The sequence below is a fragment of the Ricinus communis genome, chromosome 8 (assembly GCF_019578655.1).
Source record: "Ricinus communis isolate WT05 ecotype wild-type chromosome 8, ASM1957865v1, whole genome shotgun sequence".
Classification (NCBI taxonomy): domain Eukaryota; kingdom Viridiplantae; phylum Streptophyta; class Magnoliopsida; order Malpighiales; family Euphorbiaceae; genus Ricinus; species Ricinus communis.
In genome coordinates this window covers 13,102,229-13,126,614 of record NC_063263.1, presented here as the reverse complement: position 1 = coordinate 13,126,614, position 24,386 = coordinate 13,102,229, and the positions used below count along the sequence as shown (strand labels likewise).

The following is a 24,386-nucleotide window of genomic DNA, read 5'->3' as shown; positions in this document are numbered from 1 at the left end:
GATGCTTTAGATTCTTTTTTTTTATTATTATTATTATTCTATCTAATTCCCTTCTATTAGTCATTGATTTTTATTCTTTTTTTTCATTGTTTAAGCTAAGTAGGTTCGAAGAAGGTTGTTTTCATGGTTGAAATGCTTATGGAGATTGCTTGCTCATTTATATGCCATTTAGACCATTATTTTCTTAGAAAACACAAAAACCAAATTCTTTTTCAGAAATGATATAATCATGGAATAATGGTCAATTTGGCCTTTAAACTTTTCAAGAAGGGAGCCTAAATTTATTCGTCTTTCTTTAAAAAAGAAACTTTTTTAGGCTAATAATTAAGTATTAAACTCTCTAATTTATATTGTATATTATATTATAATGCTGAATTTGTAAAACAGAAATCTATATTTTGTACTTATTATCAAATCTAGCATTTATGGTTCAAATTCTCAATTTTAAAATTAAATTTTAATATTGATTTCAATTTTAAATTACAGTGAAGTTATTAACAAAATTTGTTGACGTTGCGTGAACTGCAGTAACAACAATAAAAAGGAGGAATTAAGTCAGCATCATCACTATTAAAATATTATTATTTAAGCACATAAGATTAATGAAACTCCAAAATTAAAAAAATAAATAATTTATTTATTTAAATGATAGTATTTTAATTATAGAACGAATCAATAACTCTAATGTTGACTCAGTTCTTTTTATTGTTATCAGAATTTACGTCAAATTAGCAGATTTGACAGATAATTTTATTAAATGTTAAAATTGAAATTAAAATTTAAAAATCTAAAAATTAAGTGTTAGATTTAATAAGAAGTATAAAATTCAAAATTCTTTTAGCAATTAAATCAAAATTTTAAAGTCTTAATATATATATATATATATATATATATATATATATATATGGACTTATGCTTATTCAATATTTAGATGCTCCTTTCATCTCTTATTAGAGTCTTGGAAGCCTCTTTAGAGATATATAAACTTTATTCAATACCCCATATTTGGATCTCCTTGGGGAAGACCCTATTAATTTCAACCTAATAACTCAGATTATTCACATATAAAAAACAAACCATATACACGAGTCATGACCCAAATAAAAATTGGATTGTATAATTGGGTTGGGTGATATAACTGAGCAATAGCCAAACTTAATATGTGACTAAGATTTTGGATTTTTATCAATTTTAGGACAAGCCCAATTCTCAACTGGGCATACCCTCTCCAACTTCTAAGTACCCAACCAACACAAGAAATCCAATGTCACATACAAAATTATATATGAAAATAGAGAGAGAGAGAGAGGATAATAGTGTTTTGGTACTTTATGTTTATCTGGAAGGCATTGTTGAGCCCTAGAAGAAGTGAGAAATATGCAATGGCCTTAAGGGGAAAAGAGAAAAATTAGAGAGGGCAGGCCAAAGGGGAAGATATGAAATTTGTGGTTGAGAATAGGTTGCAAGTAGCTTTTAACTTGCACCATCTTTTAATCTTGTGGCTCTCCGTTAACCAAATTCAAACAACAAATGTTCTATGATTTGTGAGTTATGACCAAACATCTTCACTTTACTCTTCACTCTTGCTAATTCCTTTTCTTTTTTCTTCTTATTATTTGTGACAGTACTGACTAAATTTTATTAATTTTTTTTAATTGGCATCATTATTTTGATAATATTTAGTAATAGTTTGGACCCAATCACATCAAATATCTATTAAAAATTTAAATAACCTGAATGTTATCTTATATGATCTCATTCAATTGATTGATTGATTGAAAAGAAAGTGGCTTTAATTATAACTTGAAACAATGACAACATGAACTAAAAATTGTTTTAAATTATAAAGTAAATCCATTTTCTTATTTTCAAAAAAAAAAAATCATATGAATTTCTTATCTAATAATAATAATAAAAAATCATACTGGCTCCACACATTTCTCGAATCTATAGTGGGACCCTTTACAATATTTCCTACCGTACTATTTTCCAACAGTAATTATGTCTTGTGCAAATTGCACGTTCTGTTTCTTTTTAGTTTCGAGCCTTATCCTGTTTGCTTTTCCTTTTTTCTTTTTTTTTTTTTAATTAAGAAATCTATCTAACACTTATTAACACCTAAAAATTATAATATTTTATTATAATTGGCTGTTTTTTTCGAAGAAAACGATTCTGAAATGATTTGCCTTTTATCAAACAGAACTTAAAAGAGTGTATTAATTAGAATTAAAAAAACTAATGTCACTATATTATTAACATTAAAAAGTTTCATTAAATTTCAAGAATAATATAAAGTCTCAAATTTTACAAAAGTTATATGAATTAGTTTAATTGATAATATTAAAGGATAATCTATTCAATTTTAATTTTTTTTTCAATTAAAAAGTTAATTTCTCTTTTTCTTTTTTTCTTTTTCATTCAGCTGTTCCATGAAAAGTATTTTATTTAATCTATTATTATTTATAAAATTCAAATAAATATATATTTATAAATTTTGAATATATAATTACTATATTTAATTTAAATGAATAATTATATTATCAATTTCAAAAAATATTTATATCATTTTTCTATAATCTAATGAATACTTAATATTCTAATTCAGTAATAATATATAATATTATTTTTAAAAGTAAATGTAAGATTCAATTTTTTTTTTAAAAGCGATAATATATAGTATAAAAAGAATATTAAAGAGTAGAAATAGGATAAAAATATTTATCTAATAAAATATAGAAAGATCACATTAGTAAAATCTATAGACATACGATAGATGTGATGATGATTAAATAATAATAATGGTGCTATCGACTGTAACTTGTCCTCACTAAACAAAATCATCTTAAGCTCTCTTCTTTTCCAATTTTATTCATATTATTTTTTATTTTGCTATAAAGGTATATAGAAGCTGACCACTAATTGTTTTCACTTAATATTTTAATATACATTAACCTATGTTCATGTATAAATAATATTTATTTTATTCTCTAATAGTAATCATAGAATTTGAGAATATTAAAATTCTTTATTAGGTTAGAAATTTCTTTTATCAAATTATTTAAATTATTACTATTCTTTATAACACATCAGAAAATCTTAACATTTAAAAATCATATCAGATTAAAATTAATTTATTAATCAATTTACATTGTTATTATTTTCTAAAATAGATTTATAGCTATAATCATGTGTGTAGAAAACCCATCTAGATTATGAAGTGAAAGAAACTTAAAATTATAGTAAGAACTTAAATTTAAAAATTACTTACCATAAAAGTGAGAGTAACATGTATATACATATATGTATAATATAGGTCTAATTACTAATTAAATTCTAAATCTTATACATTTAATAATTTTATTTACTTATTCTAAAATTTTGAAATAAATATCTATCTTTTTAATTTATTTTTATAAATTTTTTTTGGTAACAATTTTTAAAATATTATAATGAGAAAAATAACATGGCAAGTCAACTTTGTTTACTACATAAAAATTCATGAGTTAATACATAAATAGTTATATTTATATGTAAAATATGTAAAAGAATAGATATATATGAGAATTTTAATAGTCATATTTTTATGTCCAGCATAAACTATTTTTGCTGATTCATAATTATTAAAAGAATGAATATTTGTTTTAAAATTTTGAAAGAGTTGGATAAAATTATTAAAAAATATAACATTTAAAATTTTAATTTGTAATTAAACTTATAATATATATATTAATTTTAGTAAAAATCAATAATTTAAATCATCATATTGAGGTGGTGTTAATATTTATTTAAACCTCCTTATTAGTGGATTTTTTTATTATTAAAAAAGTCCTTATTTGTGGAGTTTGCCACTGAATTATGGGCAACTTTTATCAATCATATACCTTTTTTTTATATCAGAGAGGAAAATATTCTAAAAAATGATGGTCAATAATTATATTTTTAAATCACTATAAGGTAAAGATTTGTATAATAAAAAATAAAATTTCTTATTTAAGAGAATAACCGTTTATTATATGAACACCTTTATCCCATTCTCTTTTATCTAACCCTCGTCTAAGAATGGTGGCTGTGTCTCCTCTCCAATGTTCATGTTAGTGATTTCTTCTTTCCAAATATTGAAGAAGACAGTAGCGACCAGGACGATATTGCTTTTTGTTGTTTAGATTTATTATTACAACATTAAATAAAAAACATTTGAGAAAAAATGGGGCAAAGCATATGCACCACCGGCACCAGGAATTGTTTATATTTGTCTGCTTCAAGTCCGTTCTAGGATCGAAGACTCCTCCAACGTTAGGTCACAGATTGACCCCACCTCCGAAGACAAAATTAGATTAAGAAGAAATAACAGAGCTCCTGACGCCCAATTCGACGTGTGGAAGCCACTCCCCGCGAGGTCGTGGCATCAACACCGAACGTGCTCGTCACAGATTTAGGGAGAGCGTGGGAGTCACTATTATTCTCCATTCAACCACTAGTAACAACGGAACAGATTACCCCAACATCAACAACTCATCTCTAACAAACTCCCCCGCTCTACCCTACACTCGTCAACATCATACTCGCCACTCACGAACTGTCTCCCAATTTCTTCTTCTTCTTATTTTTATTTAATTAATTAAATTTTATTTTTATTCAGTATTTAATCCAAATGAATACCTTATTCAAAACAAGTAACAGGAAAAAATATATTTTACTTTAGAATTTGATAAACATATGCAATTATTTGTCAAAAAAGCAGGGAAGCGAGTAGAAAAAGAAGAGATACAGCAGAGACTCTGGTTGTTTGGACGAAAACTATTCCTTTTTCCTTTCTCCGACCAAAACCACCTCACATTTTCTTTCCCTCTTCTTTCCTTTTACATTTTCGGCTTCTAATAATAGTAATTTAAAACCCCACTGCTTTTTCCTCTATTTCTCTTCTTTCCGACTGTATCTTTCTCTTCTACACTCTCAATCTAACTTTTTTATTTTTATTTATTTTTCCTTTTACACTCTGTAAAACAAGGAATCAAGTTTACCTCTAGTACATAATATATAAATTAAAAAAAAAAAATATGGCGTTGAAGAGAAGAAAATAGAGCATTTATTGAGTAATTAAAATTAATTAAACGAATTTTACTAAAATTCGTGAAATGAGAACGCTTTGCGACGTATGTGAAAGTGCAGCTGCGATCCTTTTCTGTGCTGCTGATGAAGCTGCTCTTTGTCGCTCTTGTGACGAGAAGGTATTATTTATTTTATCTTCTTTTTAAGTCTGAGCTTAATCTGAAAGATGTTTAATGATAATAATTAAAGTAAAACAATTAATTAGACCTTACTTTTTAGTTGATCGAATTGAAACTACTCGTTCAGTTACTGATTGCGTTTAATCATATCCGTTTATATTTTGCTTCTTGAACTGAAATCTTTTTTAAGTATAATCTGATAATCATCATTACGTTTTTGAACTTTGAATTTTTTAGATGATGTCGATGTTATCTTTGATTGAATATTCACTGTATTTTATATCAATTAAAGCAAATTGGACGTTTATTATCGTTGTTATTGTCTTCTTTCTTAGGCTATTTTGGTTCAGAATCTGACTCTAGTTTTTTTTGCTTGGAGAGATGAGTGAGTTATGGTAAATGGGGCGGAATAGCTACTTGCATGCTGTATAGCTTGTTCATGAAGCAAAAACTCGCCTATATAACAGTCTAAGTGTGTACTTGTCCAAGCCTTTTATTGTAGAGGAGACTCTATATTTACTTCACCAACTCTCTACAGATGTATGGCTCGTGTGGTTTTCTTGCCAACAGAATCTTGAGGATCCTAATTTGCCTGAACTTGATTACGTCTACCTTTGCGCTTCCATTATTAGACAGTGAATTCACTCGTCTTAATTATAGACACGTTCAAGACTGCGACCTTGATTAACAATTATCATGTATTGCCTTAGTGTGCATCTTCTTGAAACATGATAGAATCAGGCATTTGAGGGATTTATTTAATAGCTATAACTTGTGGATTTTATTTAATAGTTTGAGTTTCCCAACTTTAGTCAAGTTATTATTTTGCTCTATCATGTAATCTTTTTTATGTTGTGCTGGAGTTGCAGGTCCATTTGTGTAACAAGCTAGCTAGTCGGCATGTACGAGTTGGCCTTGCTGATCCTAGTGAAGTTCCCCGTTGCGATATATGCGAAAATGAACCTGGTATTTTTCAACATTTAGTAGTTTTGCTCTTTTTTCTTGTCTTTTCCTGTACTAGACTTTGAGGTTCTTTTTTGCTCCACGTGCTATAGCTTTCTTTTACTGCGAGATAGATGGTAGTTCCCTTTGTCTGCAATGTGACATGATCGTACATGTTGGCGGTAAAAGAACCCATGGGAGATATCTCCTATTACGGCAGAGAGTCGAGGTTTGTGTCTCTGGATTGTAGAACTTGCTTTTTATCCTTTTGGAAAAAGGTTACTAATATTGATCTGATTCCCTTTGGTTGTCTTATTTAGTTTCCAGGAGATAAACCTGGCCGTTTGGATGAACTAGGACAGCAAGCTCTTGACCAAAATGAAGTAAGAAGGGACCAAATTCAGCCACATAAACTTACAATGGGCGAAAATAAGCAAAATCACAGAACATCTCCTGTTCCAATGATGGAGAATAACTCTAATATTGATGGCAAGATTGACAATAAATTGATTGATCTAAATGCCAGACCTCAGCGGATACATGGGCAAAATTCAACTAACCAGGTATTTGCTTTTCCATTAACTCTTCTGATATTTTTATTTATATTTCTAAATCCATGGTTGCATACTCATGTGCATGCGAAGAACTTCAGTTTCAATGGTTTACTCTACAACATGACTAAATTAAATCCCTATTTTTGTTTTAAGGAACAGGGTATGGATGTTATGAGTGGCAGTAATCATGAATGTGCGAGCATTGTTCCTGTTGGATCCTTTAATAGAGAGCCTGAAAAGTAAGCAAGGTATAATATACTTTATTCACAGTCCATTTAACCTGTTTTAGATATTATTGCTTTCTCCAGTTGTTATTCAGTTGACATATAGGTTGGCACAATTGGAAAGTCTGCATTTATGATGGAAGAGAGAATAAAATATGAAACCTTTATATCTACTAGCATCATAAATAAGTGAAAAGCAATATTTCCTTTTGGCCAATTGATTTAAATAGATTTTGTTTTTACATTTTTGTTTCCCCTTACTAATTGGTTCAAATTGTTAGTAATGTCTAAGGTTAGTTTAAAATTATTGAAATGAAAAGGATTGGATAAAATTAAAAAAGCAGCAAAGGTTTGTATTCTTTGTTTGGCCTATTTATTGCGAATTTTCTATTTACTACATCTGAATTGCTGGACATCTTTTCGACTGCATTTTATCCTATAACGTCAGCAAATTGCAGTACATATGAACCGAGGGTGATTTTGTGTCATCTTACATAATGAATCAATTTAATTAGCAGGTTAAAGCAATGGAAGAAGGGTTTACTCCAGGAATTGGTCATGTTTCCTTGACTGGGTTCTTTGGCTGTGATGTGATTTTTCTATTTGGCAAGCATAGCATACAAAGTTTGAATCCTTAGTAAACAGCGAATCATATTTTATGAACAAGTTTTTCATGGTGCTGATCAGTGGAGTTGCCATGCTTAAGTTTGACTTTAGAAGGATGCTTGACCGAAAAAGAAAATTGTTAATGTTACACTTGCATGTCTATCATGTGTTAGTGGTCCAAATCGCGAAGTTAGAATTCCTTATATGTCGTGCTACATAATGACAGATTTGGTACCATCTTTTCTGGAAACCTATTTTGGATGTTCCACAGTTTTTGGATGCCAATAGAAAATATGCGTGTTTAAGTTCTAAATCATCGACCATGATCATGTTACTTGATTTTACATGACTTGAAGAGTTGTCTATGTGTATGGCTGATAACAAGTTGCTGCATAGGACTGTGGGTAGTTGTTTTGCCGATGGACGGGTTTAAAACAGAAATCTTCTATAATTGATAATTGTTTTCTGATAGGACAGGGGAGGACCATTTTCTGGCTTGCAACCTGAGACATAGTTAATATTTTTTTTCAGGTTTTCTTTTATCCGTTTTCATTCTCTTTTCATTCAGGATAGATTTGGAGTTGGTTCTATGTGAATATGCTCTTGTTTACAGGAGCATATACTGGAGATGGCCTCCAGTTTTCAACTTTTTTCAAGTGGTTCTAAGCAGAGCAGTATTCTATTTTATTCTATGAACATTTGCATAGATACCCTGCAATGGTATTGTGATGAAAGGTGCTCTGCCATTGCTTTGCTAGATCCTCTGCATAAAGTGGTCTCTTTTAGGTAAATTTTTTTCAATTGTGGTAGCATATGAAATTCAGGAAAGTGGGGATTGGCCAATAATTCTTTGAATCTCCTTCCAATTATTACATTCCATTGAATTAATCTGAAGTTGGAAATGAGATGTCCTCTTTACTTTCTCGTCTTGATTCTTGATTGTCTTCTTATTGTCCATGAAGTTAGGCAATAAAATGAGATTAGATGAGAGTTGAAAACAGTCACTTATTTTTTTATTTGTTGCATTATATCTCCCCCTTGAGCTGGTGTCAAATAGGACTAATTTCTGTTAAAATGCATCAACATAGTATTGCGATACTTGCTGCCTCATTGTTAAGACTTTATTGGTTACAGATGCAATCACTAGCTCTTTGTACGTTTGTTCACATTTTTAGGTCTTCATATGCATACATATATAATAGTTGATATTTGTTAGGTGCTTTGCAGGAGAGCCTTCAGCTATCTGAGAATATGAGGACCCTTTTTCTTCCGTTCAACTCTTGTGGCTGCAGATATTCTTGGAGGCCTGGGGACAAATTGAGTAGCACATCCTGCTTTAAGCCTTCTTCCATTTTTGTGGGTAATACTTTCCATTCTTGTGCAAAAGTTAATTAGCTGAGGAGAATGCCTGCTTGTATATTTAAAGCAATCTAGCTTGTGTTTGAGAAATAACAGAACTGTTAGCATTTGGTCCATATACTCGCTGAACACACCACTGCATGGTGCTCACATTTATAGTAAAGAAATAAAGTGGTTGTGGTTCATTTGGGTAGACAAAATTCTATTCTTTTATTTATTGAACAAGAAATAAAATATCTTTGCTATGGACCAAACATAGATAGATCGAAATTCAGAAGATTAAATCTTGCTTTTCAGCCACACTGAAAGGAAGCGATCTGTCTCCTTTAATAATGGGCTTATACTGAAATTTCCCGGGAGGGGAGTCCTCTGTGTTAGCCCCTTAAAGCTAAAGAAAACACTGGAGTATATTTCCGATACCATACATGTAAAGTACCAGTTTGCCATTCCTTGCTGCATAAGCCTCAGTAACTTGCAAGGAACTGCGTCTTTGCCTGAGAGTTGCTTTCCATCCAAGTGAGCCATTCTGATCTCTGTAAATGCAGGCCAGTTTCTTGGTTTCTTCCTTGAAATGGGCAGTCGCTGATTCATCATAATGAAGCCTTGATAATAAAGTGGATGGGGGAAGGATAATTCCTCTTGCCCCTCCACCTGATAAGTCTCTTTTCATTGTCAACAAAGGAGAAGAATGATGCCTTTCTCTGTTGTTAATGAATTGGTTTCTTGTATATAATAAATCAAAAGAGTTGAGACAAAAATAGAAAGGGTTAAGTAGATAATTTAAACACAGCCACGTATATAATAGATCAAGAGAAGTAAAAGAATTTATCTTTTAATATAAAGAGAGAAACCAAAATGTTATGATGCAAGTAGAGAAAACTAACAAAATGAAGAGATAAATGGAAAACGATTGTGTAACTCTAAGTTAGTCGTTTGAGCGGTCATTAATTGTGACTAGTCGCTTGCCTGTGCAATGCATGACTGATATTATTATTTTAATTATAAAATTAAGTTGATAGATATAATTTAATAATTTTTTTAATATTTAATATTAATTTATAATATTTTAAAAAATTAATAGCAAAGTATCTATTCTTAAATGTTTTTCTTAATTTTTTAAAATTTTAAAATCTTATTAGTGCAATAATATAAAATTATTTATTAATTAATTTTAATATTATATAAATTAATACTATCGGAATAATTGATATTATTTGTTTGAGTAAAAATTTGTTGTATAATTAAAAAATTAATTTATTAGTTAATATAATATTAAAATATAATAGATATGTTATTTTTAAGATAGGATTAATATTATTATCTGATTAAAAACTATTTATTAGTTAATATAATATTAAAATATAATTGATATGTTATTTTTTATAATTAGAGTCAGTATTTAATTAGGAATGTAACTTATTAGTCAATAAATTAATAAAAAACTATAAAATTGCACATAAGCTGAAATCCCATGTGTGAAAAATGAATAATCGTGTTAAAATAAATAAGTACACATGTCAAAACAAAAATCGTATGTGTCGAAAATTAGGCATACATAAAAAAATTAGCTTTCAGAAATTAATATATACTAGTCGTTTACTCATCTATTGCATGATCATTATTATTATTTTAATTATAAAATTAAATTGATAGATACAATTTAATAAAATATTTAATATTTAATATTAATTTATAATATTTTAAAAATAATAGCAAACAAACTATATTTACATATTCTTATTTTTTAAAGATTTTATTAGTGTGATAATATAAAAATTATTTTAAAAATATTAATTAATTAATTTTAGTATTATATAACTTAATAATATAATTGATATTACTACTTTTAGGATTAAAAATTTATTATATAGTTAGAAAATCAATTTATTATTAAAAATAATATTAAAAATATAATTTAAGATACTATTTTCTAGAATTAGAATTATTATCTAATTAAAAAACTAATTTATTAGTTAATATAATATTAAAATATAATTAATATCTATTTTTTAGGATATAATTAGTATTATTATTTGATTGGGAAACTATTTATTAGTTAACATAATATTTAAATATAATAAATATGTTATTTTTTAAGATTAGAGTCGGTGTTTAATTAAGAATATAACTTATTAATTAATAAATTAATAGAAAAAATTATAAAATTATACATAAGCTTGAATTTTATGTGTTAAAAATAGTATACATATCAAATAAAAATTAAACACACGCGTTAAAAAATTTAAAATCTCAAAAAAATACACACACATATATATATATATATATATATATATATATATATATATATATATATATATATATATATTACAAATGTTTTCGGCTTATAACCCATCATTTAAATTTTATTTAACTAATAAATTAAATGGTAACAAGTCTAAAATTAAGAAAAAATAATTAAAAAAAATTCAAAATCTTTTCTCATTTTTACTGTGTTAAAATATTAAAAATTTAATCTTTATAATTTTATTTTTTAAATTATGGTTTTGGTTTCTTTGCAAAATAATAATAAAAAAACTGAAAAAACAACCACACTGTATATTGTTTTATTAATTTTAGGATACTTGCGAAAAACTCTCTAAAATTAAAGACCAAGTGGTGGGTAATTAAAAATGAAGTAAAAAATGAGCTTTAAGAAAGATAACAGGGAAAACCGGAAACATGAAGACAGTTATCTCCTCAAGTTCCTATCATCTTGGCACTCTAGTGTCAGTTCTTCGGTTTTTATGGCTGCAGTGCGGGAAGGTAATTGTGGTATGCATGATATTATATATCAATGAGTCGGATTTGTTCTTTGTGTTGTTAAGGATGTGAAAGATGACAACTCTGTTTTGATGAAAATGGTTTTGTTATAGCTGACAGTGACACTCACTCGCAAGTATGGCACAGGTCCGTCAGTTTCTTCATAGCAGTACGTAGTAGGAAGTGCAATGCGGTTGCTCATGGACTTGCCAAGGTTGCTCTACATGCTGATGGTGTCCAAGTTTGGATTGAGGATGATGGCCCCTCGTGGCTACATTACCTTATTTTTGCTGAATTAGCTTTGATTGCCAGATTTGTTAGGTGCTTAGCAACACTTTGATGCACTCTTCTCCTCGGTCTACGATGTCTCTCAATGGTATATTAAATTCTAGCTGGAGACTTTATCAATTAGTTGAGGTGTCCCTTGGGTGTTTGTGTCGATAATTGGTCTTTAAAGCATCTGTAATGAAGTAATGGAGGCCAATGCTTTGATGAGATCAACAATGGCCTCTATTCATCCATATTGTTATTCATAATTGATAAAACTTTTTTTTCCCACTTGACCATGGCCTTATCCAAAACTTGTTATATGTCCATTGCTCTTTGCCATTGTTCTGTTGGTTTACTATGTCAGCAGTCGTTACACCTTTAGCAGAATGGGGTATCTGATAAGAGGGGCATTTAACTTAATATCTTCACATGTAACGACATGAATTCGTCTATCCTCGTAATCCTGAAATGGAGTGGTTTTGTTGAATTTGATGTGACATAGCTATATATTGCTAGTCTGTGAAGTTGTATCTATTGCCATTTAACTTGCGACATGAGTTTATCTAAGAAATTTTTTAACCGTCGTGCAACGCCACTATTGAAGTATGGTTTTATGATTAAAGAAGATAATACAGATTGAAGAAGCATTTAGTATAGAATGCATCAAATTAAGTACACACTAACTAATCTCATCAGCAACAGGTTTATTAAGTGGCTAAAAGTACATGTAACAAAGAACAAAAATAGTCTCCATGGCTATAAAGCATTTTTAACGCAGAAATTAATTCTTGCATTTTGATTGCTCTCTTTCATTCTATAGCATTTGCTTCAAACATAACTTAGTAGACGTAGCCCTTGACGAACATTCCTTGCTTGGCCTCTTCTGATTCTCCCTCGCCAGTGTACTTGCCGAGCTGAGCAAGTGAGTTAGCCTTGGCACGAATAAGCAATGCCTCCTGAGCCTCCTTAACATTCTCAAGTCTGCCACCCCACTTCTTTAAGCAAGTGTTCTGGAGGGCCCTGGCGTATGAGAAGGACACATGCCATGGGTTTGGAGACTGGTTCATGGCGTTCAGGTTAAGAGTTGCTTCAACTTCAGATTGCCCACCAGATAAAAACTGCCCGAAAACAAAATGATGCTATTAGCATATGTTTTTAAGATGATAATACAGACTCAAAATGTAAACATGAACAGCGATATTAAGGAACTTGCCATGATTCCGGGGACGGCTGGGGGGATTCTCCTCTTGAGGAGCTTGAGAGTGTAGTCAGCAACTTGCTGAGGAGTGGCCCTGTCCTTGCATTCAGCACCAGGAGTAACCATGCTGGGCTTGAGGAGGATACCCTCAAACATGACATTGTTCTCAGCCAAGTAAAAGAAAACCTCAGCCCAGACTTTCTGCGCGACTTCAAAAGTCCTGTCAATGCCATGCTCACCGTCAAGCAAGATTTCTGGCTCCACAATTGGGACCAATCCATTGTCCTACATGATTCAAGAAACAGAATTTTTTCAGAATTAGCCGATACATCTTTAGAATAGGCATCAGGGAAAAGAATCTAGCAGAATATCTTTCTAGTTTGGGACTAGTGCTTAGTTAATACCTGAGAAACAGCAGCATAGCGAGCAAGACCCCAAGCAGCTTCTTTCACTGCCAGAGCAGATGGGCCATTTGGAATGCTCACAACAGTACGCCTAATCAATGAAATTAACTGTTTTGTTAAAGAGTTACACGAGAAAGTAATTTCAATCTTGATTTAATATTTTTGTGACATATAAAGAGCTAAATTGTGTACCATTTGGCGAAACGAGCTCCCTGCTCGTAGTAAGCAGCTGTGCGGGAAGCAAGACCATCAAGACCTTGGCACCATGATTCATTGTTGGAGCCGGGAAGAGGCACCAAACCCTGTTTTCTCATTGTTCATGTTATAATGTCAGTAACTCAATTCGATCCTCTTTAATAGACAGTATGGTATGGTATAATATACTTTAGACTCTGCAATACGTAATGACATATTTTTATACGAATTAAGATAACCATAACGTAATTAATTTCAGGTATAATATACTAAATGCGCGAGAGGACACTTCATAAGAAGCTTACCTTGTCAACTTTGATACCAGGAACAATGTTTTGCTCAGTAAGAACATCAACCATCTTCTTGCCATCTACAGTGGATTGGTAGAGAGTCTCCTCAAAGAGGATAGCACCAGAAATGTATTGGCCAAGGTCAGGTGCTGAGACAAGAAGGGTACGGTATGCCTGGCGGTTAGCCTCGGTGTTCTCTAGTCCAATTGATGCAAGACGTTTTCCACAAGTAGCATTCGACTCGTCCATAGCCAAAATACCACGTCCAGGGGATGCAATGGTTTTCTATATCCAAAAAACAAAACAATAACTCAACAAATGAAATTGCTACTTTCTTCATACTTATTAGTTGGTCACAGCCCATATCTTATTTTTCAACTTACAATCATACGTTGCAAGTTACTACAGATTCAGCTAAAGTTACAGTTGCTGAATGAAAAGTGAAAAAAAAAACAAAAAAAGAATGTTTGAACATACCGCAGTCTTGACAAGCTCATCAGCATAGGAGCTAGCACGAACAGTAAGAGCAGAGGAGGCGGTGGTGTTGCACCGGACAATGGAGGCAGAAGTTTGGCGAAGGGATTGACCCTTCACAAACTCAGATTTGTCAAGGACTAGTGATGACTTGAGGAGTGATGCTGAGGCCATTTTCTTATTTTCTTTGTTTGTTTGTTTTTTTTTTTTTCTTCTTGTTTTTGGCTTGAGAGGATAACCGCTAATGAGAATGTAGAAAGCTTTACAAACAGTCTATAATCTTATCTCCTCTCTTAAGTTAGTGCCTCCTTACCACATATGCATATGTACTCGCTGTATTTATATTTAACTTGTGTGCCATCAGAAGATGTCACATTTGAGGCTGTTGTGCGCCGACCAATGGGAGTTTGCCATGTGGATGATAGCATGACAAACTTGGACATGGTGTATAAGTGGTTGATATAGATGGTTTTATTCTCGCCTCGTAAATAAATTGAAATTATAGTATCATAAAATGCTAAGATTTTTTGTCAAGAAGAACAGACAACTGCATCGTATTCACTATGTACTGAGTCCAAAACAAGTGTTTGTTTTGAGAGATTCCTCTGGAAAGTAAATATGAGGCTCTAATCTAGCTTCTTTGTTTTTTAGTTTCATTTGATTACTGGCCATGGTTCAGTTGCTACATTTTGATAGTCTTTGCATCCATGTCAACGGCAGACATCTTGCCAGATCAGCTATTCCACTTGGTTGGTTCAAGAATATCCAAGTGTATCATAGGTAGGGCCCATTTTAGGATCCCCCCAAACCGGAGATTCGCATGGCAGATGCCCAACTACAGTGATGCCTGGTTTAAGATCCCTCATTATGATCATTCTCGGTTTAATGTCCTGAGAATATGATTATGGTGAAAACATCTGGGGATTCTTCAGTTATGGAGAGGCCTTTCCTCAATCTTCTATGCAAAGAAACAGAATTACAAAATCTTGTTATAAATTTTCAAGTAACATCCATATGAGATGTGCCCTACACAAAATCTTGATGCACATACTGGCATTTTCAAGAACGTATAGCCAATTCTTAGGCAGATTTACAGTTGAGCGGCATTAAATTTTCCATTTCAGTTTTCACATTTATGGCATGCTATGAACACCTTCATTTTGCAGTAGAACATTTTACTGCCTCATTAGTAGTCAGTAAGAAGCAGAAAGTACTTAAATTTGAAGATCATAATCTGAAGAATGTTTTCTATTTTGAATGGAGATTCAAAGACAGGTATGCAATGCCAGCAATTAAATCATCAACTGAATCATCTTTCGATTCTTTCCATGCCCCTGAATCATCAGTCATTGGAGGCATCAATTCAACAGAACTTTCTGAAAGGGCTTTGTTCAACTGTTTAATAAACTCATATTCCTCAGATGGAATGCCCAAATCCCAGACCTTGAATATATCCTGAATTGATGGCTCTGTCTCATATGTTGAAGAACTGAAATTAAGTCCTGAATCAATAGATTCCTCCACATTTTGGTTGTTCTCCCTGTAATGTGGCAGAAAAGCATTTTTCAGAGAACTTTCTGAGGCATCACAATGCGACTGTTCTGATAATGAAATGCCAAACTCCTCCTTAACTGGGAAGTCATAATTGCTTTCGTCCATTTCTTTATCAGTTTGAATAGAATCATCGTCACTGGATCTTATAGGGGACTCGACAATTCCAGGTTCAGCAGATGAAAGCATCTGAATATCAATTCCTTTAGACAAGCCATCACTTTCAGGCGCCAAGGAGTTGTGAGATTCAGCTTGCAAACCAAGGATGTCCAACAAAGCATCTTTCATAGAACTCCAATCATCGTCAGAAGTATCTGGATCTTTAACAAGGCAAGAATCAACCCATGCTATTTCTTCAGGTGAAAGAGCATCATCGTTCTGGTTAGACTTCAAGGAAGCAATAAGAACAGAAGAGATAGAGCCTTCAGCCACATCATCACTGGAAGCCATAGCTATAGCTATGTACAAACAATGTCCGTAAAAAGAAAACAGCCGGCTTTATGTATAGCTGATCAAACCTGAAGAGGTGAAACGCCAATACTCAATTAACATGCAATTTATCAAAATACTTTACTGCCACAAATTTCCCAATAACGTTAAACTTTTAGACCGATGAAATGTCATTTAAAAAATCGAAACTTTCATTTAAGCATATAATTTTTTTCTTTTTTCATATCATACCAACCTTCGACCCAGAAAATAAAACAATCCCTTTTGCGAGAAAAAGAATAATTTAGTTCTCCAAACAATGATAAAGAAACACCCAGCTCTGGGAATCTAAGCTGAGAAAAACACAGCAAGAACTACATAGAAATACTACTACAAATTTAGAGCTCATATATATTGGGTTTGTACTTTATCAAACACCAAACACACCCTAATACTTTTTTTTAAATATATTTTTCGGGTACATTCTATCCCTAAGTTGCAGAGCATTGTAAAGATCAAAACTTTACAGTGTAATTACAGGCCAAAAAACAGGCAATTGCAGCAAACAACAAAAACCGGAAGGTAATTCAAAAATTTCTACTCAGTTACTTAATAAAAGATATACAGAAGACGAGAAAAGAAACGTACCGTAATCGGAACGCAGAACCCTAATTTTTGCATATGAAAATTGGGGCAGGACTAAGGAGACAAAAGAGAAGATATGGGGTATTAGGCGTGCGGCTTGCCGTTTTGAGATTTTCAAAATTCTATGGTGATATAAATAATTAATTCCTAATGTTAACTGTTTAATTAAGGTATGCTTGGCATGGAGATTGAAAAAGTTTCGATTTCAATTTTCATTTTTAAGATTTTTCAGATTTTGAAAACTGATTCTGCAAAAAATAAGTGAATTGATGTATTTTTTAAAAACAGTTTCTTAGATTTATTGCTATTATCCTGTTTCTTTAGCTTCTTAATTCTCATTAATGATTGAAGAAAAAAATAAAAAGAAAATAATTTATTAAAAATCTAGAAAATAATACATATTAAATTAAAAAATTTAAATATGTTTTTTAAACATCCAACAACAATAAATATAGTCAATTCATAAATCTTAAGTATGTAACCATAAAATCTCTCTATTAGCTTTAATGATATTCAATCTAGAATTTAATTGATAAAAAAAGCTTAATTTAATTTTTAAATTTCATATTACAACCTAGCTCAACAAAAAATGATTATTTAACCAAACTAGAGTAAATATTTTAAATTATTACACACCAATCTTATTTTTTTAAAAAGAAAAATAAATCATTAGAAAATTTTTATTGTTTTAATTTTTATAATTAGCACGATTTACTCATGTTATATAAAAATGTGAATAACATCTAATTTTATTTTAATTTAATTGTAAGGAATAGCACGATGACTTGGAATGGGATCCTAGCCAACTAAGCTAGAATCTCAGAATCTCTTATCCTATTACATCCAGAAGAACCATAGTTTTGCTCCCCTTATTAGCCAATTAGACCAATAATTCTACTATTTGGTCTAATGATACCATCACGACGTGCCAAGAACATTGGAAAAAAAGAAAAAAGAAAAAAGAGAAATTGCTTAAATCTTCATGTATAAAGTCCTTACTCCATTCCTCCCTTTCCATCAAAGCATAACTATTATCTCAACAAACAACCCAAGAATTGCAGGCTGTGTTTGTAGACAAAAATAAAATAAAAATAAAAATAAAAAATGGCATCGAGAAGTGAAGCCTCAATGGCGTTGCTTCTTTCCCTGAACCTCCTTTTCTTCAGTTTGGTTAGTTCCACTAGCTGCCCTGTTGGTGCTCCAAAGCTGAAGGTTTGTGCCGACCTGTTGGGGCTTGTTTCCATCCCACCAGATACACCTTGCTGCAATCTTCTTGGTAATCTTGCTGCTGCTGAAGCTGCTCTTTGCCTGTGCGCTGCCATAAGAGTTAATGCATTAGGCATTCACCTTAATGTTCCTCTTGATGTGAACTTGTTGCTCAACAACTGCGGGAAGGAAGTTCCTGAAGAATTCACATGTCCTTGATTAATCTATCAAGTTCTTTTCATGTTTATTTTGTAGTTATTATCTTCGTTTTATCCATTGTTTTCTTTTAATCTTCATGTTGTGTTTTTGCTTTGGGATTTATGTTTCTTGGCGTAGGCCTTGGACATTACTATCAGTAAGTACTTCTTTGTGTTACTCTTTGTTTTGAAGCATAGAGTTTAGCTTTCTTCCTCATCTTTTGTATTATTTTGGTATTATCATTACTTCATTTAATAAAATATTGGTGGTAAATGAATTAAATATAAATTGCTAATGATGAAATTTTCTTAATATTAAAATGTCATTAAAACAACTGTAATAACTTTTTTTAAGAAATTAAATTATAAAGTTAAATTTTATTTTTATTTTTCTATTGCTAAAAATAATTAAAATAATTAATGCTTATGGAAATAAAAATGAAATAAAAGTAATGAAGAGTCCTTTTTCCACTTGTAGCTACACTAGTGGCTATTTCCGCTATCTTCTTTTGTATTTGCTCATGTTTTTTTCTTTTTTGATTTTAATAAGTTGGATAGTGCCTTTAGATTGACATTTTGCTATTGTGTTTTTTTATCTTTTGTTGCAGGGATATTATCTTATGCTAGACCTGGAAGTACAGTTTGGTATGCCTTTTGAACCTATTAGAACTCTATGGAAAGTTCATTTCTTGACGAATGTGGGTGAGATAGAGAAAAAGTTGTTGGAGCTAAGATTGAAAGAAGATACAGACAATTTTATCAAGATCGGTTATAACTAATATATTTTTTTAAAGCCAAAAAACGGATGGTGATCAAGCCTTTAAAAGAGCATTAGGTTTTTTCCATCGTCACTATTCGCTTTGTACTATATTGTATTATCCTTGCTCTTTGGTTGATTTGGCTTGCAATCTGGAGGTTCTTGGTTGGTTGGGTGCTAAAGAAGGAGTTGGGTGTGGTTTATTAGTTCTCCATGTTAGTGAAGCTCTCGAGGAAGAAGAAGGATGTTGGTGGGTATATAGGTTTCTTTTAGGGACCAATTTGCTATTTCTTTCAATGACTGTAGGCGTTAGAGCCAATTTCTCTTTAGACTTTAAGCCCAGGTTATTGGGCTTTGTCCCTTTGTCTTTAAACCCTTCTATTGGATATACTTTGTGGGTCTTCGGCCTGTTTAGTTTACTTAAGGGTGACTTCTGCTTTTGTAATGACATTATCCATATACCTCTTTCAGGTCTTGGGGCCCTTTAATCCAATAATCTTTTCAATAGTTAAGAGAAAAAAAATAAAAAAATATTTTTGGAAATGTATAAATTGAGTTTATTAATTAATATTTGTTCTTACCTTAAAGAAGACCCTACACATTAAAAGAGTAGTACCAAAATATGTCGAAATAATTAAGCTATATTTTATCCATACACGTGTCATTACATTACAAAATAAATGTAAGCACCACCAGAAAGTGAAGCTAATAATGAAAATGGCAAGATTGCTGTCGCATAGGGTTGCCGGAGGGCATGAAAGCAGTAAATTAGGTTGGTACGTATATAGCTCCATTATTGAACTTTAAATTAACGGTTGGTATGATGATGATGATGATGATATCAATGTCTAACCAACTGTTGAAGCTTTCTTATGGAAACTCGTTCCCTCCAATATTATATATCCTCACGGATTAAGCTACTCTGCCTTAGCAGTGGGTCTCATCTCACTCCCACTGTTTCCTTTTTTTCTTTTTACCCCTTCAAGTGATGTTAGTTTGGGAGATATATCTATCAATTCATCGTAGCATATAATATTGTTATAAAATCAATTTTAATATTTTGAGATTTTTATGTTTATTTTTATTGTTTAGTAAAATAATTTAACAAGAATTAATACAAATTAGAGTGAAACATTCAGTGTTTTTCTTTCCAGTCTCTAAGTTGAATAATGACATAAACAAGAAAAAGAAAAGCAATCCCCTTTTAATGGCCATATATGTTCTGCTGAAGTTGGATGTCTCTATCAATTCTTTATGCACATCACATGCCTTCCAATTGTTTGAGAGAAGGTAATTCTGAAAAGAAAATGGAAATTTTCATATTTCCTTTAATCAAATTTGAAGATACACATGGGGATCTCATTTCCTTTTTTCAGAAATTAACAATGAGATTTTGTGATCCAATTCCTCAAATTCAGCACCTATAACAAGCCTCTACCCTCTTCACTTTTGCCAAGATGAGAGACATTCTTTTTCCTACTTTGAACTGCCATGTACAATAAAAGAAAAAAAAGACAAATGACCTATGCAATTAATGCCATGTTTTCAGCTGAAATTAGGGTTAGCAGCAAAATAAGCGAGCACACCCACAAATGGTGCATTAATGTACGTGGTTGGCTCGGACTTCTTATAATCAGCTCGATCATCCCCGTACGAGTCATCTTCACTGGGTCCACCCACAAGTGCCCCAACAAGCACATTAGGGTTAGGATTTGTAGAATTGAAGTAAATGGAGCCTTCTTTGCAGGCTATAAATTGAGGGTGATCCTTAATGGACGGCAGCGAAGAGCCCCGGTGATGAATACGTTGTGGGTAATTGTTACTATATCCAACCATGTAAGATAGTCCCAAAGGATTATCCCCTAATATGTAATCAACTTGCTTCTTAGCCCGTTGGCGAAGGGAATATGGACTGACATTTATGTTGCCGCAGTTGACCGATTGAGATGTTCGTTCTAAGTAATTTGCATAAACAAGTAGCAGAAACGAGATTGTTGTTGCGTGTTGCAAGTTGCTGCCTCCGGGCTTGTAAATGAGGCCACCAGGGGTGTACTCTATGTGGGAGGAGGATGATTCAGGGACAAGAGTGCACATGAAGCTATCTGCTGATGCCTTGTACGATTCCAGGGAGTACATATTTCCCTCTAGGACCTCCTGTGTATGGCAACACTCAGATTAACGTTAAAAACTACTTGCATCATCTAAAAGGGTAAGAAAATGTCAGGTTTTAACCACTAACCTTAGAGACGAGAACATTGAGGCCAGCATGCTTGTTGTCCCAGCCAAATTCGTTAATATTGTCATCAGCACCAAGGGTTTTGCCATTGTTTTGTATATAACTAAGGTAAGTATCATCATAAGATGCCCTCCTAAGCCAAGCTGCACCCCATAGCAATTCATCCTATGAGAAAAACCAACAAAAACAGAGTTAGACTAAACCAATCAGTACTACTTTCGATACCCTTATAAAATAAGATGATAATATATGGTAAAGAGAAGTGTGATTCATTACTTGATATCCGTCAAAATCACAATAAAATGGGCAGGCACCATCTCTGATGTTAGAGTTGTCACTATAAGCTCCTCTATAATTGTCAGCATATTGAAAGGCTTTAATGGCATTTCTTAACAAGGTGTCAGCATATCCTGGGTCCGATGATCGAAACGCCATGGATGAAGCTGCCAAAGCTGCTGCAGTCTCACCGGCAACATCGGATGCTGGATTAGGTGCATCCACTGCATAGACTGTCCTAGGAGTATCCATATCTTCTGGTCTCTCCCAACAATTGTGGTCTCCATTTGGATCCCCTACCTACATTCACAAGCAAAGACACCATGTACACCAGTCACACTGCAGTTACCAAAAAGATATGATTATTAATTAATTATTGATAGTCCTCGAAATGCATTAACATACTATTAAAGGGATCCACACCACCCTTAAGCATTTTTGCTACTGAATTAGATAGCATAGCGAGGGTGCACGTAGGATAGTGTATGCCATTTTAGACATCTCCTATACATTTAAAATGAAACATAACAAAGAAGGTGATGTTAACAAAAAACAAAGCAAGGTGATGGGGACAATTTTTTGTTCACGGACTTTTATGTAGAAAAAGGTGGTCCTCGGTTTTGTCATCTAATGGAAGAAAAAAGAAAAGAAAAAAGAGAAGGGGTCTTCTCCATTAACTATTAGGTATGCTTATTGAGGGAAGAATCCTCTTGCATCAAGTTCCAGCTTCATATAATTGTACGTTTAAATGTACCCTTCACTATAAGAAGAGTGGCTCACAATTCTGCTGGTCGGGTGGCAAAGTCATATTCATCATAAAGTTGATGTTAAAAGACACTAACACAACTAACTACTCAAGTCAGCTCCATGAGAAATACACAATTACATACCATAAAACCAAACTCAGTACTCTAGCAAGAGGTGCTATTGGAATTGAGCGTCTGATTTCATATTGAGCAAGACAAACATTCATATGGTAAAATAATAAGAATTATATAAGTTTACCGTATAAATAAGATAATTAGTCACCACTGCAAACCCAACACCCTTAAAAAAGGTATTGGACCAATGAGTAGTTCAGATTTCAGCTAATTAAATTAAGCTTGATGCACTGCAAATCCAAATAATGGACCTACTAGATCCAGTTAATCAACTAGAACCTTCAATAAATAAATATTTGTTGCTTGTATGATCAATACATGACCACTTATATCTACTATAATAAATTTTGCAGGACATAAGGGCATGAATAGAATCAGCTAATATTTTAATTCCTCTTTGCATCTATTAACTTTCTGAACAAGACCCATATTGAATTACTCATTTCTTGATTAGTTCGACCACCCAAATAAATAAAAGGAATTGCCAAAAATACCCTTTACGAATTAACAAATGACATAACAGTAATGAGTAGAGTAGCAGTGTTACCTGAACAAAAATCCGGTTAGGCTGAGAAACAGTCTTGAGCAAATAATCAGTGGACCAACGAATAGCAACCAAAGTGTTTCTCAATTCATTTGGGGGCATTAGCCCACCAAACTCAATGACACTCCAAGATAACATTGTAGTAGTAAATGCCATTGGGAACCCGAACTTGACATTATCACCAGCATCATAGTAGCCACCGGTTAAGTCAGTATTATAAGGCCAGCCGTCACTGAGGCCTGAATTAGCTCGCCAAGTAATGCGCTGGTCTTGTGGTAAGTAACCAGACCTTTGGCCTTCAAAGAACAGAATGGATTTAGATAATGCTTCTCGGTATTCATGGTAGCTTGATTGAATCAAGAATGGGAATTGAGAAAGCAGAGTGATTAAAAGAAGAGAAATGGGGTTCATCGTGGTGGTGGTGGTTTGTGAAGAGTGTTGGGGTAGTTTTTATATGATAAAATTGGAGGGAGGTGTCACGGGAGAGAGAGAGAGAAGCGCCGACAGATGAATGGGAAAGAGTGTCAGTTATTCACTATCTATTCACATGTGTAGTAAGCAAACGTATGTGACTGTCTAGTAACAGGCCGAAAAGAGAGGGAAGAAGAGGGGTTTTCTCTTTTTTCTTTTTATAATATAATATAATAAAACTATTGGATGAGGGGTCCATCATGTTTATGATGATGATGATGATGATAACGAAAACTGAAAAGGGTGGCTGTGAAAAACTGAAAAGTGGGGTAACTGCTCTTCTTCTTCTTCTTCTTCTTCTTCTTCTTCTACCATTTGTTTAGTTAATATCGGAAGATGCAAACAGAAGTGCTTTCATTGGTGTTGTTCCTGGAAATGCAGAGAGAAAGATATAATATTTGGATACTAAACCACTCAATCTATCCAACTAATTAACCCTTTGTTATCCTCTTTCATGTAAATGTACAGGGCAAACATATTATCTTCTGAGACAGCTTTGTTTATATATATAGTATTTAATGTCCTATATTAATTGAAAATGATCGAATTTGTAAGGAACGTATTATAATAATCAATTAAGCATTAGATTAATCACAATATTATGCCTATTATTAATCTATTATCATATGTCAATTACATGTGTCTTGCACTTTTTGTCTTCGATGACTCACTTGATTTGATCCAATGTG

General features: G+C 32.3%; 6 protein-coding genes across 13 annotated transcripts; 3 read left to right on the top strand and 3 right to left on the bottom strand.

Annotated features, from left to right (window-relative positions):
- The first annotated feature begins 4,710 nt into the window (after positions 1 to 4,710).
- Positions 4,711 to 9,183, top strand: LOC8284373 (B-box zinc finger protein 19). 8 transcript variants are annotated; one of them, XM_015715193.3, is made up of 6 exons: positions 4,711 to 5,228; positions 6,098 to 6,194; positions 6,284 to 6,399; positions 6,491 to 6,733; positions 6,884 to 6,963; positions 8,771 to 9,183. In XM_015715193.3, exons 1-6 carry the CDS (start codon positions 5,136 to 5,138, stop codon positions 8,799 to 8,801), a joined length of 660 nt encoding a protein of 219 aa, XP_015570679.1. In that variant the 5' UTR covers positions 4,711 to 5,135; the 3' UTR covers positions 8,802 to 9,183. The 8 variants fall into 8 exon arrangements, with proteins under 8 accessions (XP_015570679.1, XP_002512996.2, XP_015570680.1 ...); XM_002512950.4 differs by having other exon boundaries at positions 6,878 to 6,963; XM_015715194.3 differs by having other exon boundaries at positions 4,712 to 5,228; positions 8,782 to 9,183.
- A 2,207-nt stretch (positions 9,184 to 11,390) lies between these two features.
- On the top strand, positions 11,391 to 12,236 carry LOC125370861. Its single transcript, XM_048377942.1, has 2 exons — positions 11,391 to 11,676; positions 11,787 to 12,236. The coding sequence occupies exons 1-2, from the start codon at positions 11,556 to 11,558 to the stop codon at positions 12,011 to 12,013; spliced, it is 348 nt and encodes a 115-aa protein (XP_048233899.1). The 5' UTR covers positions 11,391 to 11,555; the 3' UTR covers positions 12,014 to 12,236.
- A 391-nt stretch (positions 12,237 to 12,627) lies between these two features.
- Positions 12,628 to 14,831, bottom strand: LOC8284370 (fructose-bisphosphate aldolase 1, chloroplastic). Its single transcript, XM_002512947.4, has 6 exons — positions 14,508 to 14,831; positions 14,046 to 14,315; positions 13,738 to 13,847; positions 13,546 to 13,636; positions 13,157 to 13,426; positions 12,628 to 13,061 (listed from the first exon to the last, which is right to left on the bottom strand). The coding sequence occupies exons 1-6, from the start codon at positions 14,676 to 14,678 to the stop codon at positions 12,783 to 12,785; spliced, it is 1,191 nt and encodes a 396-aa protein (XP_002512993.1). The 5' UTR covers positions 14,679 to 14,831; the 3' UTR covers positions 12,628 to 12,782.
- Positions 14,691 to 17,275, bottom strand: LOC8284369. Its single transcript, XM_002512946.4, has 2 exons — positions 17,133 to 17,275; positions 14,691 to 16,573 (listed from the first exon to the last, which is right to left on the bottom strand). Exon 2 carries the CDS (start codon positions 16,503 to 16,505, stop codon positions 15,753 to 15,755), a length of 753 nt encoding a protein of 250 aa, XP_002512992.1. The 5' UTR covers positions 16,506 to 16,573; positions 17,133 to 17,275; the 3' UTR covers positions 14,691 to 15,752.
- Positions 17,276 to 17,473: 198 nt separating this feature from the next.
- Positions 17,474 to 20,417, top strand: LOC8284368 (14 kDa proline-rich protein DC2.15). Its single transcript, XM_002512945.4, has 2 exons — positions 17,474 to 18,690; positions 19,141 to 20,417. Exon 1 carries the CDS (start codon positions 18,234 to 18,236, stop codon positions 18,552 to 18,554), a length of 321 nt encoding a protein of 106 aa, XP_002512991.4. The 5' UTR covers positions 17,474 to 18,233; the 3' UTR covers positions 18,555 to 18,690; positions 19,141 to 20,417.
- A 166-nt stretch (positions 20,418 to 20,583) lies between these two features.
- On the bottom strand, positions 20,584 to 23,832 carry LOC8284367 (endoglucanase 24). Its single transcript, XM_048377940.1, has 4 exons — positions 23,230 to 23,832; positions 21,802 to 22,101; positions 21,529 to 21,690; positions 20,584 to 21,443 (listed from the first exon to the last, which is right to left on the bottom strand). The coding sequence occupies exons 1-4, from the start codon at positions 23,635 to 23,637 to the stop codon at positions 20,835 to 20,837; spliced, it is 1,479 nt and encodes a 492-aa protein (XP_048233897.1). The 5' UTR covers positions 23,638 to 23,832; the 3' UTR covers positions 20,584 to 20,834.
- Positions 23,833 to 24,386: the final 554 nt, after the last annotated feature.